General features: G+C 33.8%; 1 protein-coding gene across 7 annotated transcripts in view; it reads left to right on the top strand.

Moving 5' to 3' along the window:
• The window catches only part of ANKRD17 (ankyrin repeat domain 17), a 154,560-nt gene that overhangs the window by 116,010 nt on the left and 22,183 nt on the right, over window positions 1-16,367 (top strand). For all 7 annotated transcript variants that reach the window (XM_006212524.4, XM_015246339.3, XM_015246338.3 and 4 more), the window contains 5 exons: window positions 1,581-1,676; window positions 3,024-3,140; window positions 13,032-13,203; window positions 14,329-14,776; window positions 15,225-15,380. In XM_006212524.4, the coding sequence (XP_006212586.2) occupies window positions 1,581-1,676; window positions 3,024-3,140; window positions 13,032-13,203; window positions 14,329-14,776; window positions 15,225-15,380 (989 nt within the window). The remainder of the gene's footprint in view (window positions 1-1,580; window positions 1,677-3,023; window positions 3,141-13,031; window positions 13,204-14,328; window positions 14,777-15,224; window positions 15,381-16,367) is intronic.

Below are 16,367 nucleotides of genomic sequence, written 5' to 3'. Positions count from 1 at the left end.
ACCCAGCTGCCAGTATTTGAAACCTTCAGAAGTAGAAATAAATTTTGTGGAAGTGCAGCTTTTTATAGTGCATAGCACTGAACTGTGTATAAGTAATTTGATTTAATGCTTTGGATGATTTCTTAAGTGCACTTTTAATTTGTTACCAGGAAACTAGGAAAACCAGATTAGTGTTACAGGGATTATAATTTTGAGTTTTGTCATTCATGTAGGTCAAACCTCTTACAGATTCCAAATTGTTTTGTTATATTGAAGTTTTAGTATATAAATTACAAGAAATCATCTCTTCCTTTTTCTCTTATTACTCTGATTCCTGTACTTTAGACTACTTCTTTCCTGGTGTTCTAGACTACCTTCCCACTCTCATCAGTCAGACTTATTCTTTCTCACTGGCTACCTACATCGTCTTCAAGCAAACTAGCATATCATTATCAAGTTTATCTTTCTAACTATTTCACTTTGTTAGTATCCTCTTCAAGAACCTTTTCCTTTATCCTGAGTCTGTAATCCTTTGAAATCCAATCTTTGTTACTAAAAGCCCAATCTAGTGCTCTTTGAGCTCATCTCCCATTAAGTCCCTAATGTGGAATCTTCTTGCTTGGTCTTTTCTTTGTCACTGTCTTTCACATCACCTTTGTTCTCCTCTCAGGAATGCTCATGTCCTTCTTCATTTTTTCAAAATTAACTCATCCTTTGGGTACAGTTTAAATCTTCCCTTCTACAGAAACTTCCCGTTCCATTTGAGTTCACATTGAGATATCTAATCTGTTAAAAGTTGTGGAAATTCTACAATTCATTATTATCTTTGTCTATTTTGACAAATATGTATTACTATTTTAACATCTAACATGCATATATCTTATCTTTCCATTAGACTTAGCTCCTTAAGAAGTGTACTTTCCTTTTATACTCTTGTATTCATTTCATTGTTTACTTTCTTAGTACCTACCATATACAACTGTAATGGTTGGGATATTACATTGTACAGATTTCACTAGTTGCACTTTGTACAAAATGTAATCAGGGATCCACATCCAGAGTTAGGTAAAACTGTATGAGTTGTCTCATATAAATAGCTTAAATACTGCAGAAGTGTTGGTGAGATATCAAGGAATGATGCAAATGGCATTTAAGCTATTCATTAAAAGATAGGGATAGTTTAAAAAGATATAAATAACGAAGAAATAAAGGCAACAGAGGAAATGTACTAAATATATAAACAGCTGTTTATCCACCAATTTATAGATGTTCTTGTCAGTAAGTGGATTGAAGAAAGTAGAGAGCCTCTTGAACACTGGTCTAAAGATTTTGAACTTTACTTAATGAACTATGGTACAGTGAATAATGTAATCATTCCTCACACTTTAAGAAAGTGTATTTTATTTCTTTTGCACTACCTAATGCTATGCATTCAGCTTTTATCTGAAAGAAAAAACAGTTGTTGTTTCTACTCTGAAATACCCAATTTCAGTCTGTATTTTGTGGCACTGATATCAGTGGAATCTTAGTGAAGACAGACTAGATTTACTGAGTCCTTTCAGAATCTGTTTTCAATCTGACACTGATATCTATTTTTTTAGGGTCATGTGAAGGTGGTGCGCTACTTAGTCAAAGAAGTCAATCAGTTCCCATCAGATTCTGAATGTATGAGATACATAGCAACGATCACTGATAAGGTAATATATTGATCAAATTCATCCCCACTATGAACTTGGGATCCCATTTGGGGGGTGTGTGTGTGTGTGTGTGTGTGTGTGTGTGTGTGTGTATATATATTCCACACTAAGGAAAAAAGAATCCTTAATTTGAGCAATAATGTATGGTACATAGCAATTTTTTATTTATCTAGTATTCAGGAATGAGGTATGCTTTTTGGGAGACTCTTCAGATTATTTATTTACCTAATGAATTAATAAAACATTTTCTGTGGTAGAATTTATCTTCTTAAAATAGTACTTAAGCTAATGTAATTTTAATGTAAATGCTAAACAATCTAAAGCAAATTATAGTTATTATTCATTAGTGTTATAATCTATCCAGATTGATAGCTATTCTGAGAGGAATAAGTAAGTGGATTTTTTTTTAATACTTGAACAAAAATTAATGTAGTACTTCAATTATGGTCAATAAATCTCTAACATCTTCAACATGATATAAAATTGGAGTAACTGTCAGGTTAAGAATGAATTTACTAGGGTATTTTGCAGGAAAAGTAAGAAAGATAAATCCATTTAGCGTTCTATTTGAGATCTTCTGGTATGTTTTGATTTGAGAGTAAAATCCTAAGACATGCCTCTGAAAAACTAAGAATATCTTTCTGTTACATTTTCTTAGCAGTTATTACATGATAGTGAGCAGCTTTTTCCCTTAAGTTTTATTTAACATAGCTAATCCACTGTCTTGCCTGCCTCTAGATTCCTTTATGACAATTAATATTCCTGGATACTACTGGTTTTCTTGGAAGGGACAGAGATTAAAAATAAAGCTTTTGCCTTAATAGGGAAATAATCCCTTTACTGTCAAAAAGTGTGTACTATGAATGAAATCACTAAGAAAAATCTTTAAGTACTGTGTCGATTTTTTTATGAGCAATTCTTGCACAAGAAGTTAGAGTAGCAAAGCCTAAATATTTGAGAACAGTTTTTGCCAATTACGTATTTTGAATTTTTTAAACCCGTTTTCTTTTGTTGATACTGACCTTTTCCTTCAGCCCATTAACCAGCTGACAAATTTTTGCAGCTCTATTTGTGGTATGATTTCTCATTTAAATTATATGCATAAGTAATTTTAGTTTCTGAAAAGTGGTCAAATGGGTATTATTAAAGAATAGTAGAAGCTCTTTGCTTATGTATTTTTATAAGATATCATTTAAATTATGTTTTTATTTGTACCCTTTTTTGCCCTACTACTGATCCTTGTTGCTTATGTTCATTTAAGCACCTTAATTAATACTTTGATGTTTTCAGAAATCTCTCCAAATGTTAATTTTTTGAGGCTAGAAATATCTTAATTTTTCATTTTAGGAGATGCTGAAGAAGTGTCATCTTTGTATGGAGTCAATAGTGCAAGCCAAAGATAGACAGGCTGCTGAAGCAAACAAAAATGCCAGCATTTTATTAGAGGAGTTAGACTTGGAAAAGGTAATGGTAACCTTTACATATGAAAAATACCTACTTTTGTCCTTTCTGCTTTTCTTTTTCCTAATTTATAACCTGGTTTTTCATTTTGTTTTGTTTTGGTTTTGCTTTTGCTTTCAATTAAGTACATGGTTTTCAAGTCTGGCTCAAATACTGAAGAGAACTATGAGTATTTTAATATCGTTTAAATAGTTTTCTTTGTAATCAAATTAACAAAATGTTACAAGAATTGTATTGATCTGGAAATCAGAGAACCTAGCCTCTAATGCTCAATTATCTCAACTAATGATCTCTTAATCCTCATCCACATCTGTTCTTCATCGATCCCAGACCTTGTAACTTGTTGCCAACAGATTTATATCAGAAGTACCAAATACAATACGAAGGCATACACTACCAAGGCCTAATCAACTAGTGAAATACAACCAGTTGGTGGAATGTTTAATATGTACCTTTTTAAATGGATGCTTTCTCTTGTACTTTTCTCTTTCAGACACACTACAGCATCATTCCTATCTATTCCCATGGGGTGTAAAATACTCCAAACAACATATATTGTAGACAGTTACATAACTGCTTCTTTACTCCCGTTAGTGTCAATAACTGTACTCCAGAATGTAATAGTAATAGTAATCATAGCAGGAAAAAAATTGCTTAGCATGGAATATTATGAAATATGTCTTCTGCCATATTTCATCTTTCTAAAAAAGGTTAAAAATGTATAAAATTTAACATGTATTCCTTAAATTTATAAAGGATATGCAGTGATAGCAAGGGCTAGGGTTCCAACCCTCCATGCAGTTGAAAATCTGAGTATAACCTTACAGTTGGGCCCTCCAAATCTGCAGTTTCATGTCCACGGATTCAACCAACCATAGTGTAGTACTGTAGTGCTTACTTATTTTTTAAAAATCCACATATAAGTGGGCCTGCACAATTCAAGCCTGTGTTGTTCAAGGGTCAATTGTATAACCTTTTTTATTTAAGCCAGGTTCATTCATTTTTATTCTAGTCGCTGACTTTGTTAAGCTGAACATTTCATATTATATAAAGAAAATATGAATTATTTTAAACATTTTATTCTAAATTGAATGTGAAAATATACATTATTTTCTGAAAAACACATTTAATATCAGAGGTTCTTCATTTTAAAAAATTTCTAGTTTAGATTCTGACCAAATGAAAGTTAGCTTTTTGGCCACTTTGAAGCTTTAATTGAATATGAGCACGCTGAGAGCAAATACTGTTATAATCACTGTTGTAACTATTACTTGACCTATTTTTATATTCATTTTCATCTAATATTTATTTAATGTCTGCTGAGTACCAGGCAATATAATAGGGCCAACCTATATAACAGAATATGTATTATGAGTCTTCTCTGCAAAAATATTATTACCCTCGTATTATAGATGGAGAAACTGAATCTATGGGAAATTAAGTAACTTTCATAAGCCAGGCTAGAATTTAACCCACTTTCTAAATTCTTAATTCCCTGGTTCCCTCTCCTCCCTTAACTTACCTCTTAGTGCTTTCTCCCTTAAGTATTATAATACCTGTTTTGTGCATTACTCTAATGTTAAAATCTCTAAGTGACAGTTATTTCATGATACTGTTTCTTTTGCATTTGTATAAATCTCAGAAAGTATCCTTTCTATAGCTGAGACATAGATACCTGTTTTTAAATAAAATCTTTGTTTCATAACTTGGATGTTACTACTTTACATGAAATAACCTTTAGGGATTTACTGCATACCTGTGGATTACAAGGTCAGGAAGCACATATGTCTTATTAAGGGTGTCTATTCTTAATCAATTTCAGTGTTTTTTTAATTGCAATAATATGTTTAGTTTAAGCTGTGAGATATGCAAAGATAACTAAAATGTGCCATCATTATAAGGTGACTGAACTTAAAAACCTGGTATGGTAATTAACTAAAAGTCCTCACCTGTACAGTTACCTTTGCAACCTTTTAAGACCTTATGTGATCTGCCCATCCATAGCACTCCCTGTACCTCTCTCTGATCTTATTTTGCTGTTTTCTCTTAGTCACTTTGCTTCATTCAAAATGACCACCTTTTTGTTCTTGCTGTGCTTTCTGCCTTGAATGTCACTTCAGTTGCCTCATATTTTAGTCTGCCTTTCGTGCTCTTCCTGTTCTTCCCTTCTTTATTATTGTTCTAATATTCTAAATACTGTATTTTTATTTAGTAATCTTGTTTCTCTCTCTACCACAAGAGTGTATGCACCACAAAATGGTACCTGGCATGTTACAGGTACTCAGTAAACATTTGTTTAACAAATAAATATCCACATATATGAAGACAGTGTACCTTTTAGAAAAATATTATCATGTGAACATATTACTCTAATACTTGCTTTTCCCTCTCTCAATAACTGAAGAATATTGTCAGTTGATAGTGATTTAAATAACTGCATAATATACTCCACAGCAAGTTTGTTTTGAGTTTTTTGTCACTGCAAATAATGTTGCAATAAATATCTGTATACATGTTTCCTTATATTTTGGTGCTTTTATTATTTTTATGGAGTTTCTTCACTTGGGTCAATTTATTTTAAATTTGGTACTTCTGGAATATTTTCCTACAACCATCAGCAATACATAAGTGTTTTTTCCTTGAATTCCTGTCAGCATTTCTTAACTTTGATGTTCATGCTTTCAGAGCCTCAGATTTAAGGCAAAAAAAAGGAACTTCTTTCAAATGTCATTGCGTATTTTTCCGTAATATTAAAACTCAAAGGTGATAATTCTTAATCATAAATTAATTAGAGCTAATTCTTCTCCATGCATTGATCCTTTATAAGCAATTTTGAATGGGGGGTGGTGCATGGATAGAATTCTAGATTATAGAGGAGGCCCTTTCCTAAACTCCAGCCCCTTTCTATTTCTATTTGAAAAATTATCAGATTGAGATCTGATAGGATTTGGTTCGCTCTTTTTACTTATGATTTAAATCTGGGAAAGTAGTTTTTTGCCTTTGAGACACAGTACATTCTGGCTCCACCTTCTGATTTAGGAACATCATAGGAGTTGATCCCATCTGGTTTAGGTAACTTACTGTTTGTATAAAAATGCTCCTTTGATCCACCTTTCTAATTTGAAAATGTTGGTTAATAGGTTTGTAAAAACTGCTGTGGAGAATACTGCTCATTATATTGAACAGATTCCTTTGTCCTTATGCAGCAAACATTTGATTTACTGAGCATTTACTATGAAGAAGCCATGCTCTAGAGCAGTTGATATGGTCAGACTGTGAAGTATTCTGGCAGTTAATTGCTTGTTCTCTTAGGACATTAACTAAGTTATGTTTTGGGCTGTTAGAATCCCTAGTGGGTGTTATTGGTCTGCACCTTTAATGTCTCACCTCCCTACTTTATCACTTCTTATTTCTCGCCTTTGTCTTTGTAAACTTTCATAACCTTTTAGGGAATTATGTAGGGTATATTTTTAAAATATTCCTTATAGATATTTTTAATTGGGTTTTTTGCCACCACCTGAAGCTATTGACATGCCCACTTCACAATCTCAGTTTTACACATTTAATTCTCTATCACCTCTTGTCTTTTCAGCTTTACTGCCTCTAGAATTCTACATCCAACAATCCTGAAAACATTCTGCCTACCAGTAAATTGTAGGATCCGTTTATCATACCACCCTTCACTGGCCTGCCTTACTCTTTTCTTTCTCCTTATTCTTACCTGAACCCCAGTAACTGAAGGTGTCTAGGGAAAAAAACAAACAAAACTCAACCTTGATGACTAATTTTACATTAAATGTGTGACAGTGGATCCTTTAATGCTGCCCAGTAGTCATACTGTATCTTTCTCTAGTTCAATGTATTCTCCCACTCATCTAGATCGTTATTTCTTTCTCCTTTATTTTGACTTCTAGTACATCCTCTTCTTCTCCCTCAGTTGCTGACCTTACATCCTACATCAGTGAGAAAACTGAAGCATCAGAAGAAAACTGCCAAAGACTTCCCCCACCCCGTCTTCCTACCCACCACCCCGGTACTTCCTACCAGTTACTAAATAAACCTGTAACCAGTCCCTCCATTTATGAGCTAGATCCTATCTGCTTTCTGCTGTCCTTTACTCAAAAACATTGTTGTAGCAATTCTCTCTTATTCTATATCATTTCCCCCTTCTCCGGGATCGTCCTCATCGTCATATAAGCTTTATCCAATTGTGAAAAACTTTTTCCAACATTCCACCACCCCAGTTATCAGCAATAAGCCCATTTCTTTGCTTCTGATTGCAGGAAAATAAAGTATTTTGGCTATTTCCAATTCTGTTTTTTCTTGAATCTACTCCTGCCAGGCTCTCACTCCCATAGCTACACCAAAACTATGCTTTTATGGTCTCCAGTGGCTCTTACATAGCTAAATCCAATGATTACCTCTCTATCCTGATCTTACTAAGCCTGTTAACACCTGACATACTCTCTTTTCTTGGCCTCTACTACACTACACACTCTATTTTTCTCTTAGCTTTGTGTATGTTCCTTCTGTGTCTCTAGTTTCTGCTCTTCTCCCCTCCAACTTGGCAATCCATTTAGCTCATTACATGATCTTTTTTCTTTATGCATTGATCATCTCATCTGCTTCTTAGCTTTAAATATATAGTAACTAATCCCAAATTTGTCTCTTTAGCCCATACTTCTTCCCTAAACTCCAGTCTCTTATATGCAACTAGCTACTCGACATGTCCATTTAGATACCTAATTAAATGTGTCATACTTACATCCAGTGTGAACTGATCTTTGCCCACTCCAGACCCACAGCTCTGTCTTCTAATTAATTGCTCAGGCTAAAAACCTTGATAACATCCTTGATTCCCCTCTATCTGTCCTTCAGTGTGTTGGAAAATCTAGTTACCTTTGCCTTAGAACTACATCTAGAATCCTAATCACTATTCATCACTTCTCACCCTGGTTCAAGTCATTAATATCGTCTCTTACCTGTATTTCCATGGTAGTCATTTAACTGGTCTCCCTGATTCTGTAATTGCTCTGCAGTCTGTTCTCTATTTAACTTAGAGTGATCCTCTCGTATCACTTAGATCAAATCACTCTTTTTCTCAAACCCCTACAATGCCATTTCTCTCAGAGTAAAAGGTAGAAGTCTTTAAAATGCCCTGCGAGACCTTAGGTGATCAAGCCCCCTGATATATTCCCTGAAAATCATTTTCTGCTATTCTCAGCAACACTGGCCTACTTAAATATTCCAGTTCTGCTTGAACATACTTAAAGCTTATGTACTGGCTGTTCTCCTTGCCTGAAATACTTCAAATCTTTTAGATGTTTACTTAAACTTCACCTTCATGTCCCCCTACATGTCCCCATATACACACTTCTCTTCTTCTACTCCAGTATTCCCATTTTACACTGTATTTAACACCTTTTAAACAACTGTGTAATGTATTATGTTTAGCATCTGTGTGCCTCCCTTGCAACTAAATATAAGCTTCTTAAGCTTCATGAGGGCAGGTAATGTCTACTAATGAGTCCTAAGAAACTAGAACCATGCTTAGTATATAGCAAGTTATCGATAAATTTTCACTGGATCCTGCCCCTCAACTTGTACTCCTTGATCTCTTTCTGTTATTGATGTCACTACTGATTATTCAGAAATGAAATTTTGATGTTGTTTTCAGATTCTCACTTATCTTTGCTCCCCATTCTCTATATCCATCAAATACATTAGTTTAGTAAATTAACTTAATCCAGTGCCTGGCACATATTAACCCCTTACATATTAACAGTATCAATATCATCATCATCACCTTTAATTGAACTTTGGCAGTCTCTGTATGAGCCTTCTCTTCCGTGTTGCCACTTCTCACCTGAAGTATTGCAGTAGGCTTCTTAATAATCTCTCTACAAATAAGTATTTTTGCCTTCTGTCAATCCTACTTTGTTCCAGTGTAACTTTTCCAGTTCCCGTAGTTTCTAATACATAGGTGAGGTTGCTTTTCTCCCTCCCTAAAATCCTTCTGTCTTTCTTCATTGTCTGTATGGGAAATTTCAAACATTCAGCTCCTCCTGTCTTCTCTAGGCTCATCACTTAGTATGTTTTCTACTTCTCACATACCTCATTCACTCTCTTTCTTTCTTTCTTTCTTTCTTTCTTTCTTTCTTTCTTTCTTTCTTTCTTTCTTTCTTTCTTCCTTTCTTTCTTTCTTTCTTCCTTTCCTTTCCTTTCCTTTCCTTTCCTTTCCTTTCCTTTCCTTTCCTTTCCTTTCTTTTCTTTCTTTCTTTTTTTTTGATGGAAGTATTGGGGATTGAACCCAGAATCTTGTACATGCTAAGCATAAGCTCTACCACTGAGCTATACCCACCCTGCCCTCATTCCCTTTCATATATCCTTTCATATATCATAGATTTGCACATGGTATTTCTTTAGTATGGACTACCCCTCCCTAAATCCTTAAATTCTCATCTTTTAAAGCTTTACTCTTAAATATCAATTTGCTTTCTGAATCCACAATTAGAAACCACCATTGGGTAGTGCCCTTTCCTTTTCCACAATGAGGTTATTTATTCTACAGTTTGGCTCTTTTCTTCAAAGCCTCTGCATTCCCCCACATATGCTTATAAACATATTGCAGTTCTTCAGTAAGTGAAATGAGGTCTAGGCATATACCTTGTGAGAAAATAGAGGATGTAGGCTAATTTCTAACTGTCTTCCTGTACCTCCAGACTTATTTGAATCTCATAGTTTATTTTGTTTTCCTCTTTTTTCTTTCGGATCTTATATCATTTATTACCATCTCCCCCATACTCCTATTATCTTCAGTGCCTACTGTTTCATTAACTCCTACCCTCTTTCTACAACTTAATCAAGTTAACTATCATAATGAAATCTTAGCTCACACTTAGTGTTCTGTTTCCTTATCCAAATATGTTAAGGAAATAATCTATGTCTTATTGATTCTACTTTTATTTTTGATTCTCATCCTGGGACCATTTGCTTATTTCTCCACTATTCCAGTGAACTGACTATGGCGGAGGTCACCAATGGTATTTTATTGCCAAATCCATAAGATTAGACATCTCATACTTGTTTCCTTACCGATACTTTGTGATACTTATCAATGTTAATCTGCTTTCCTTCTTGAAACTCTTCTCCCATTGAAGGTGCTTTCACCTGTCTTCCTCTACCTGATTACACCTTTCTGAAGTATCTATTGATCTTCTTTTTTATTATCAGATATTCCCTTCCCTTTATCTTTTACACCCACACACACAAATATTGTTACAGCTTTTTCCCTTTGATGATTTCATTTAATTCATTAGTTTCAGACACCACCTACAAACTAATGATACCTCTTAAGTCTGTATCTATCCTATCAAATTCTGCTTAGTTTTAAAGAGCTCCAAGCCTTGTAGGTCCTTTTGCAGTCATAGTCTGAGCTCTTCCCCCCTAGAAAGAAATCGGTTTTCTGGTTCCTCTGGATTTCTGCCCCACTTTTTAGTGAGTCCAAAGGGTAGGTAAGATCTATAAGATTATCACTTTACCAGCCTTACAACTTCAAAATCTAGAAACAAGAATAAATATCTAGCCCATAGGGCTAAACTCTAAAATGTGATAATTCAGACTTTGTTGCCGGGGGCTACTGACTGAACTTGGTAAACCTGAGGCACATACATACCTAAGGACTCAGTCGCACCCACACTCTAAGAACTATCCCAGCCCTTCACCCCTACCCAGCCCTAAGTCCAGCCTGCTTTCTGATTTTTCTGTTTTTAAAAAAGTTCTTCCCCTCCTTGAATACAAACCACAGTTACTTCCTACCACTGGACAAACTTTAAAAAGCAAGCAAAATGAAAAATTCATCTTGGCTGAGCCAAAAGTCTTGAACCTCTTTTGTTATCTTTATTCCCCAAAAAGCTATTTCTTGTGGCTTTCTCAAGGCTTTTCTGTGCGTACAGGCATGATATAGATAAAATATCAGTTTTATTATGCCTAATTCTAAATTGGAGAGGCTTAATATATACCAGCCACAGTTGCTTTTAAAATGTTTTTCTGGCACATGCTTCATCCCCACTTCCCCTCTTCTCCCTTTTACACTTACCTATTTATTTCATGAAATTCAATTAGACAGGACAACCCCAGGTCTCACTCATGGGAAAGATGGAGAAAGTATGTTTCTTGAGGACAGGCCGCTAGCTGAAGCAGAGCTGAGTTGCACATGCTCAATTCCTTCTTTCAAACTCACCAGTCAGATAGTACTCCTCCTCCCTTGCAGTGAACTAGGGTGTAAAGGTCACCAATTACTATTCTTCCCAATCCTTTGGAAAGGTCAGAAACTCTTCCTTTACTAGTCTTCAGAGGAAACTTGTATACTTCTGGAAGACTAGCAGAAATTTCTAGGGGGTAGATACTATGCGGACAATTTCTGTATCTTCAACTTCCATTTGTGTTCTTTTCTGAAATCCATCTGCCTGAAAATGTATCAAGGTTCTACAGATTCTCCTTGATTATTTCACTTTCAAAAACAAAAGATTTATCTCTTACCCAAGAAAATATAATTATGTTACATTGCCCCAGAGTATAAAACTTTCAGGGTGGGCAAAACCTTTTTCAGGCACCAACAGGGATCATTTCTAAAGGCAGGAGGAATGTCTAGCAAAACCTAGAGACATAAATGAAGTCAGACTTTTTCTCATGAAAACAGTAAGTCTGATTTGACTTACAAGTTTGTCTTTAAGCACTGGTTTTATTAGCTAGGATATTGTGATATTTTCCATAAACTGAGTATCATTGTTTGGACACATATATTTAAAATACACATAAAACATATGGAACACTAGATTTGGGCAGGAAATATATAGTTTGATAATGTCATTTAGACAGCTTGCAAACAAATGAGTTTGAAGATGATTTTCCCACTTTATGAATGAAAGAGGAAAATTTCATAGTTAAAATAGCTTATTAACACATGTTATTGGACTTTAAAATTTACTATTAGTTTAATATGTACCCAGTTTAACAAATAGAAATAATGTAAAAGTATATAAAGTAAAATTGAAAGTCACCTTCTTTCTGCTACCTCTCTTCTAGGCCCACCCTCTAATCACTAGTAAGCCTTTGATTTATATCCTCTTAGCCTTTTTTTTTTTAATTTGCACAAAGAGACCCACATAAAGGGCTCCCCTCATCCCCCCCCAATAAATGAAATCAGTGGTCTACAGTTTTTCTTTTTCTTCCTAACAAGTGTAAATTGTGTGCATTTTCCCAGATGTATGTTTATAACTTTTAATGGCTTCCTAGTATTCTGTGAATGTATGCTGTTGTTAATTTATGCCACCTCCCCATGGATTTACCTATTTCCATTTACTACCATTGTAATCAGTTTTGCAATGGAAAATATTGAACCTGTATTTTTCCACTAGAGATAGTGATTTTATAGAATAAATTCTTAGGATAAGCCGTTTATAATTTTCATAGGAGGCTTTTAAATTACCTTTCCTAAAATGTTAATATTTATACCAACAACAATGTAGGTAAGAGTTCATTTTCCCAAACTTTTGCTATCTAGTATCTTTTTAAATTTTCCCAAATTGATGAACAAAACATGGTAATTTATTTTAATTTACATTTTCTTAGTGATTGTGAAGTTATGTATATCTCTCATTCATCCATTTTTAAATAGATTGTCTTTTATCATTAATTTGATCTTGACATTTAAAAATATTATTTTCTCTTTACAGTGATTTGATTATGATCTTGATCAAAAATGAGTTAAACTAAGATGACTTTGAATTTTTTTGTATCCCAGTACCCTTATGGTAAAGTGACATTATATGACAACTTTTTTTCCAAGGTAAATTCTAGTGTTATATGTCTGTTTTATTGATTCTTTAACAGTTAAGGGAAGAAAGTAGGAGGCTGGCTTTGGCTGCCAAAAGAGAAAAGAGAAAGGAGAAGAGAAGAAAGAAAAAGGAAGAACAAAGAAGAAAACTAGAAGAAATCGAAGCCAAAAATAAAGAAAACTTTGAACTCCAAGCTGCTCAAGAAAAAGAAAAGCATAAAGTTGAAGGTATTTTTTCTAACCCATCTAGGTTGTTTGTTTCATGTAATACATTCTATTCAAAATTATGTTTTCTTAAATATCAGTAACTTAAGGTAAAAATAGATCTCTAAGTTATTAAGCCCTTATTAATATGCTATTTTCATTAATTGGCTTCCCCCCACCTTTTTATTATAAAGAATTTTAAACCTATAGACAAGGTAAGAAAATGACAAAACAAACAGCTGAATATACTTCACCTAATTTAAAAATAAACAGTTCACTATATTTGCTTTATCTTTTTCTCTAAATATATATACATATTTTTTCCTAAGTTGTCTGAAAGTAAATTGTAGATATCTGACATTGCACCTATAAAACTTTAGCACGTCTCCTAAGAATGATGTTCGCTTACGTATCACAATACCATTTATAATACCTTAAAAAACTAACAGTAATTCCATAATTTCATCTACAATCAAGACCATATTCAGATTTTTCTTGAATGGGGAGTTATTTTTAACTAGGTTCTAACTAAAAAATTATTTGAGATGAGGGTATTGTTAGGAAGAACCATTGCCACTACACCACCAAATACATATGCTGTGTATGTGTGTTAAATTTTCCCTCCTCCAGCCTTTTATTTTGAAAAATTTCAAACTACATAAAAGTTTAAGGATTAATTTAATGAACACATGTACATCACCTAGATTCTTATAACATTTTGGCACATGAGTTTATCTTTTTTCCTTACTCTTCTTTTGAATGGTCTCATGTACAATGTCCGCATCATATGAAATCACCCCAAAATGCTTGAGTAGTATTCTCAGAAAAAGAACATTTTTCATAACCACAATTATATTATTACACCTAAGAAATTTAATACTTTGTAGTAATATATACTGTGCAGAACATACTCATATTTCCTAAAATAATTTTTTTATAAATTTCTACTATGTGTTGTTTAGAACTTAGAACAGAAGAGAATTGATCAATCGTATCTATCTCATTACTAGTGAATACTGGATCGACTGATGACTTTGTGTCTAATAGTAGTAGTAAAGTAACTTCTGGGTTTATTTTCATCGAGTGCTTAAAGCTAAATATATCCTAAGCACACTGGAACTTGCTAATTCAGTATTGCTACTTCTACAGATGAGCCTGAAGTCTTGACAGAGCCTCCAAGTGCCACAACCACTACTACCATAGGTATATCTGCTACCTGGACAACTTTGGCAGGTTCCCATGGTAAAAGAAATAATACCATAACTACAACCAGTTCAAAGAGGAAAAACAGGAAAAATAAAATTACTCCAGAAAATGTTCAAATTATATTTGATGATCCACTACCAATCTCATACAGTCAGCCAGAGAAGGTGAACGGAGAGTCCAAGAGCAGCAGTACCAGTGAGAGTGGGGACAGTGATAACATGAGAATTTCCAGCTGCAGTGATGAAAGTAGTAACAGCAACAGCAGTCGGAAGAGTGACAATCATTCACCTGCTGTGGTCACTACCACTGTGACCAGCAAGAAGCAGCCATCAGTTCTGGTTACATTTCCAAAGGAGGAGAGAAAATCTGTTTCTGGCAAGGCTTCAATAAAGTTAGTTCCAATTTTCATTTTTACTGTTTGTAGTATCATCATGAAACACTTTGTTGCAGCATTTTTTAGCAAAGCAGGCAGATTAACAATTGACAAAATAAGGATTTGTCTTTCTTCCAAAGAAGGCATGATTTTATTTGAATTGAAGAATTACTATGTAATTTCTCCATTTCGGTTGTTAAATTTAGCCCATGAAAAGTATTGATTATGGTTTCTCAGGGATTATTATTGTGTTTTAGTTCTTCTAAATTTGGCTTCTAAATAATATCTTCTTAAAAATTGGCCCTTCATATTATGCTAAATATTGAAAAGTGAAAAATAAGTTTCTCATTTATTCATCATATTTATTCTGAAAATAAATAATAAAGTCATGTAATAGATTACCTTTATCATTTAAAAATTCTATATCTGTTCTATATTTAATATGTATTTTTCCTCCCTGTTTAAGATTGTCAGAGACTATCAGTGAAGTGACCAGTAATTCTCTCTCCACTTGCACAAAATCGGGTCCATCTCCCCTTTCCTCTCCAAATGGCAAATTAACAGTAGCAAGTCCTAAGCGTGGACAAAAGAGGGAAGAAGGATGGAAAGAAGTTGTAAGAAGGTGACTGATTGTTTCTTTGATTGTTTTTCTCATTCTTTTTATGTGCTCTATTTCATAGTGAAGTATAGTTTACCTTTCAATTAAATTCCCCTAACTTATTCCAAAGGTTGCAAGCAAACTGGTGACCAAAGGCTGAATCTGGCCAACAGAGACAACGTATACTATATTTTAAATGGGAAAAAAAAGTACATGTTAATACTTTTAAAATTGGAACATTTTACATACAAACTTAGATGATTGTGGTGTCTGCTTGACCCTCGTACGTATTGGTATTTGGTAGAGAACTAATTTAAGTTATTTAAGGTGATAGATTATGTCTTATTCAGCTTTGTAATCTCAGGGCCAAGTATATAGTGTGTACTACGTACTTGTGAATATTTGGAGAATGAATAAGTACTGGTTTTAAACTGTTCTTGTCCTTAAATCATAGGATACCTTTATTTTAAGGGTCTTAAGACTGAAATATTTTACAGTATTTTGTTTGGGATTTTTTTAAATAATAATGTGTCAAAAAGTGAAACAGTATCCCAAAAACTAAAAGATAAGATACCACAAACCTGGAAAGAATGTGACCCATTATATTATAAATCTTTAATAACCTGTTTTAAAGAACTCACCAGAAATTCCATCAAAAAATTAAACTTTTGATTGTTTGAAAACAAGAGCTATAGTCAACCATGCTTATTATTGTTAATCTCAAAATGTGCTGTACTTTTTTTTCATATTTTGGGCCAACACCTCCCCTCAAATCACCATCTCTGTCTCATACACACACTATTGAACTAATTGAAATCACATCAGGGTTCTGTCTGTACAAAAGTAAGATAATTCCATTTTTCTGCATGCATCTTATATTGTGGCATGCAAACAAATTCTTAACTAACTTAAAGTAATTATACTGACTGATATTATACACTTTAGGGGAAAAAGAATTATCAAGTAACTTACTTATGTATATAAAAGGGCAGGGATCATACCATACCTTTT

This window comes from Vicugna pacos, chromosome 2 (genome assembly GCF_048564905.1).
Source record: "Vicugna pacos chromosome 2, VicPac4, whole genome shotgun sequence".
Classification (NCBI taxonomy): domain Eukaryota; kingdom Metazoa; phylum Chordata; class Mammalia; order Artiodactyla; family Camelidae; genus Vicugna; species Vicugna pacos.
This window is presented reverse-complemented; position numbering and strand designations above follow the sequence as displayed.